Source organism: Nicotiana tomentosiformis, chromosome 8, assembly GCF_000390325.3.
Source record: "Nicotiana tomentosiformis chromosome 8, ASM39032v3, whole genome shotgun sequence".
Taxonomy (NCBI): domain Eukaryota; kingdom Viridiplantae; phylum Streptophyta; class Magnoliopsida; order Solanales; family Solanaceae; genus Nicotiana; species Nicotiana tomentosiformis.
Window position 1 is genome coordinate 146,116,136 of NC_090819.1, and position 5,324 is coordinate 146,121,459.

General features: G+C 35.3%; 1 protein-coding gene across 2 annotated transcripts; it reads left to right on the top strand.

The window, feature by feature from the left end:
- The first annotated feature begins 2,669 nt into the window (after positions 1-2,669).
- LOC104097660 (heavy metal-associated isoprenylated plant protein 30) lies at positions 2,670-3,928 on the top strand. 2 transcript variants are annotated; one of them, XM_033656505.2, is made up of 3 exons: positions 2,670-2,881; positions 3,332-3,407; positions 3,457-3,928. In XM_033656505.2, exons 1-3 carry the CDS (start codon positions 2,723-2,725, stop codon positions 3,804-3,806), a joined length of 585 nt encoding a protein of 194 aa, XP_033512396.1. In that variant the 5' UTR covers positions 2,670-2,722; the 3' UTR covers positions 3,807-3,928. The 2 variants fall into 2 exon arrangements, with proteins under 2 accessions (XP_033512396.1, XP_009602559.1); XM_009604264.4 differs by having other exon boundaries at positions 2,672-2,881; positions 3,484-3,928.
- The last annotated feature ends 1,396 nt before the right edge of the window (positions 3,929-5,324 follow it).

A 5,324-nucleotide genomic window follows, 5' to 3' on the forward strand; every position in this document is an offset into this window, starting at 1 on the left:
TCATAGGTTCTACCGCACATATGGGAGGATCTGTTTAGGCAGTGGACCACTGAAAAAATCGAGAAGAAGAGTGGACAGGGAAAGAAGGCTCGAGCACCTGAGAAGGGCGGCTCCTTGCACTGTGTGGGTGCAAGGAGCATGAGGACTGCGAGGAGACTACTGGTAATTTCTTAAAATATTTAATTCTATTTTTATCAAATTATATTTATATATTTTAATTTAGTTAACATGTTTTATTATATTTGTAGGAAAATAATATGGGAGGAAGATGACTCACGATGAGATTTTCATGGAGACTCACATCCGGAAGAAGAAGGCACCGACAAATCCAACTAGATGGGTCGAGGATCGAGCGGAGACTACGTATGTAAGTTTCATAACTACTATAACTTGAATTAATGTTTATAGTATTATATAGTTAATAATTTTCTATCTTCTAAATAAAGGGTCGCTACAAGATTAATCTGGAGGAGTACACTCAGAGCTTGCCACCGAATGAGCAAGGCGAGTGACCACCCGTTTCAGACGAAGAAGCGCAAAAGATATGGTTGGATGTTGTCGGCGGTCCTAAAAAGGGGATAGCATACGACCTTCCAGAGAGATCATTTTGGCGCTATATGGCTGGATTGCAAGGTATAGGGACTTTCGCCCAAGGCGAGGCAATTGATAGGTCGACTATCTTGTCTATGCAGAAAAAAATCGCAAAGCTGACAACAGAGCTTGAAGAGACAAAGGCTAGAGAACAAAAGAGAGATAGACAATTTGATACTTTTCAAGTTCAACTAGAAAAGAGGGACCAACAATTTAATCTCCTTCAAGGTCAGTTGGCCAATCTTCTTACTAGTGGTGCTTTTCCTATTCTCCGGTCTCGTGAGCCTTCCCCAAATGCTAATCCTTCTCGTTGTGATCCTTCGAACCATGCCGACGATGAAACTTCTAGTAGTGAAGATGGAGGTGATGCAATACAAAACACTCATTGATTGGTGTGTATTGCTAAACAAAGTATTGAACTTGTAAATATTTAGTTGGAATAGTTTTGAATGATGATTATATTGTTGATATTATTTTGTTATTGAACATTTGTATTGTTGTTGTTGTGGTTGTTATTAGCATTGTTGTTGTGGTTGTTGTTATTAGCGTTGTTGTTATGGTTGTGGTTGTTATTAGCGTTGTTGTTGTGGTTGTTATTAGCATTGTTGTTGGTTAATTGTGGTTGAATGACAGTAATGTAATGCTGCCATTATAGGATGATTATTGGTTGTAATTGGCAGATGGTGTAGCTTAAAAGCAGGCATATTCTGCCAGGTTTTTACCTAGAAAACCGACCGATTTCGGTAGAAATTTTCATATTAAAACCCAGAAATTCATCTTTTTTGACCGACTTCGGTCGGTACTTTCAATGTGAAATCTGCAGAAACTTGAAATTACTAACCGAAGTCGGTCAAAAATAACATGTTTTTTAATTTTTTTTTAAATTATTCCGACCGATTTCGATCGGTCTGTTAAGATTTAAAAAAGAAATGTAAAATTATCATATAATTATATTTCCGACCGAAATTGGTTGCTATTTTGAAAAATAAATAAAAATTAATGTAAATTATATTTATTTTTCCAACAAAAGTTGTTAGTTAAAGTGGTCAACTAAAAGTTGAATTAACTGACCGACTTCGATCGAAAAATTGCGACCGTCTTCGGTTGCCACACCTTAGCGACCATTGTTGTTACGACGAGTTGAAATCGGTCTATTTTCTTATATTTCCGACCAATTTCGTTCGATTTCTGTGGACGATTTTTGACAATTTTCTAGCAGTGTAAACATCAATGAGGAGAGGAGTAGTTGCGACATGCATCATGCATCAGTTAAGTAGGACTTGAAAATTATTCGTCTAAAAGGTGCAATAGTTTAAGGAACGATGCTTTGCAGAAAATGGGCATACAGATGCTGTCCAATCTTCACAAAATCTATACTAAGATATTTCCCAAACAAGGTTAGTAAGTTTATTCACCTCTGCAGAGTGGAGATAAAGTTAATTCCTCGGCCCAATCTTCAAGCAGGCTTATAAAAATGTGATGCTTCCATAGTGATGGTGTGAACTATATAGGTAGAAATAATGTACTAGAGTGTGGGAATATAACTTTTCAACACATGTTTGATGATGGATATATTATATGTTTGGTACCGGATTTAATTAAAAGAAGATGGTGACAACCTCCTTCCTCTAAGAAAGAGAAGAAAAGGAGATATTTAGAGAATATTTGGTTTGCTTTGCATCAAAACAATTGCTTAAGCCCATCCATCTCCTACAGCACCTTATATATTCCCTTCTACCTTTCACTGTCAGCAACCATATAAGCTTCAGGTTTTCATCCACCATATATATATTCCATCAGTAGTTAGATACCAATATTATATTCCTTAATTCCTAAATTAAAAGGGACCGGACTTAATTCATTAGTAAATGTATTTATTTTCCTTTTTGAAAGAAAGCAAGGAACTTTAGAGAGTTACACGCCTATTTCAATTAGATAATCTATTGATGCATTTGTACAAGTATAGGGGCATGCATGTAGGGGAGGGGGTAATTGGGAATATTACAACCTATACAAATCCACAGTTTTGCTGCTTTAATAGAATTCATTTGCCAAGAGATTGGAACTTAAGGAAGAGATGCCTATATATATGTGAGAGAATATATATACTACTCTAAGGAACCTATTCACAATGGTTAACATACTTGAGAAATTATTTGGCTCTTTTGTCTCTGCCATCGCTAGTTATTGTTTTTTACACTATCATCATCATCCTACTCCTCATCACCAAGGCAATCATAAACGCATCAACAAACACAACATGACTAAGGCTCGGCCACTTTCTTTACAGGTAATTCACTTTAAATCCCTATACCTAGGTTCCTCGCTTTTTTAGTTTATTACTTTTCCTTTCAACAAAAGTCCTTTCGTTTTCTTTTTGTCCAGTTCAGCCCCGGCGATTTTTTGCATGTATATACACTGAATTGGAATGTGGCGATGATAGGGATCGATTAAAGGAAGATATGATGAACATAATAACTTAGCTTTCAGTAGAAAATTTATTTTATGGCCTTTTGAACTGTACTCCTCTCACCTTGGGCTCAAATTTAGATAAAAGGTAGTGTTGTTATAGCAGGGGCCAAGACGAACCAAATGAACAAAAGGAATTTACTGCTAAAGGAATAAGAACAAACAAAAGGAAAGTGCACCATATCGGTCGTTATACATAGTAATAAACTTGGACAGGAGTAGAACAGAGCAAAAGAAGATTATTTTTAATTTATTCAGTTTTTATTTGCAGACGGTGGAACTCAAAGTAAGGATGTGTTGCACTGGCTGCGAAAGAGTGGTCAAAGATGCTGTCTTCAAGCTTAGAGGTACAAAAATTAAATTAAATGATTAGAAATTTGACGCTAGCTTTTATAGTATGTGTTTTTCACATAATTACTTCAGGGGTAGAGTCGGTGGAGGTGGAGTTGGAGATGGAGAAGGTGACAGTGGTAGGATATGTGGAACGAAATAAGGTGCTCAAGGCAGTGAGAAGGGGAGGGAAGAAGGCGGAATTCTGGCCATATCCAAACCCACCCCTCTACTTCACATCCTCAAACAATTACTACAAAGATATGACGGCTGAGTACAAGGAGAGCTACAACTACTGGAGGCATGGCTATAATGTTGCTGAAAAGCACGGCAATCTTCCTGTTACACATCGAGGTGATGACAAAGTCAGCAACTTGTTTAACGATGACAACGTCAATGCTTGCTGCCTCATGTGAATTGTGATGTGTCTGTACATATATATATACCTTTATTTTAGGACACTTCTAGCTATAAATGTGTAATGTACTGCCACTCTCTCTCAGCTACTTAATTAAACTATGCACGTGCTTATACTTTTCGCCCCTGCTTTCGCTTTCTAAATATCACAATTGCCTTCACATTTAGGGGCTCATCAATTATTTCTCCTCTTTAATTTTAAAGCAAGCAGCCTATTCTGGTCAACGATTCGCATAATTTCAAGGGCTACGTATAAGGGTGTTAATGGTTCTGTTTGGATTGATTTTTTCTTAAAATAAAATCAAACCAAGTAAGTCGATTTTTTCGATTCGGTTCATGCCATTTTTTGTCGGTTTTTTGATTATTTATCATTTTTTTTTATTTAAATATGAAACATACATTACCAAACACATATTCCGGCGACTACATTTTCAACATAACTCTATCAAACAAATTGCTCTTTGAGAAATCTGTCATTTACTAAAATATATTGATGATGATTGAACCAAATAGTGATGAATAATTTTAGGGCTCAAATAAAAATAGATTATGTTTAACAGGAAATAAATTCTTGTATTTAGCAAAAGAAAACTACCAATCAAACTAAAATGTAAAAGCAAAGAATTAGATTATTATAATAGCAAAAAGCTAAAAAAGTGCAAACTATTAAAATGTAACAAAATTTTTTAGAAACTTTGTATGGAAATATACATATATATAGATGTCATAATAAATTTTAAATAGCTACTTCTATATTCGGTTTGATTCATTTTTTTTCCGATTATTTTTTTTATTAAAACCAAAACCAAATCAAATTTGGTAGGTTTTTAAAATTCAAAATCAAAACCAAACCAAACAAAAAAAGTATCGATTTTTTAATCGGTTTGATTTGATTTTTCAGATTTTTTTGAACAACCCCAAGCTACATATATGCAAACTGTCTTTTTTGGTACTTTGCAACTGTCAAGCCCGTAAAATAAGCGGGCTTGGAGCTTTCACCAGAAAAGTTAACGGGATCTTCACATAAATAGCTGGTACTCATTATTTATTTTCTCTAGCCAATATGTATAAATTGAACAATATTATACACTATTATTTATATTATACATGAATCTACTGCCGGATATTTTAAGTTGAAGCGCTTGGGTAGGTGACTATTTAAGTTAACTCTTCAAAAGTTAAAGTTGCATTTGAGCTCCCTACGGCCCAATTTAATATCAAAGGCCAGGGCCTTAGGAAAATGCCCAAGAAAGTAATATATACACCTTACTTAAGAATATGACCTAAAGGCTATCAGAATTCAGAAGCATGTAAATTCCAATAATCCCCTATCCAGTGACCTGCTCTTTTTGCACATTTTCCATCAATCCAATGTCCAATTCACGAATAAAACGAACGGATCCGCCAACACTGAGGCTTCTACATTTTTTGGTTTTAAACTTTCTATTTTGCCAAGGCCGAGAGAGACCTTTTAGAGTTGAAGTTATTGTACTATTGGGGTACCTCTCCAAAATGTT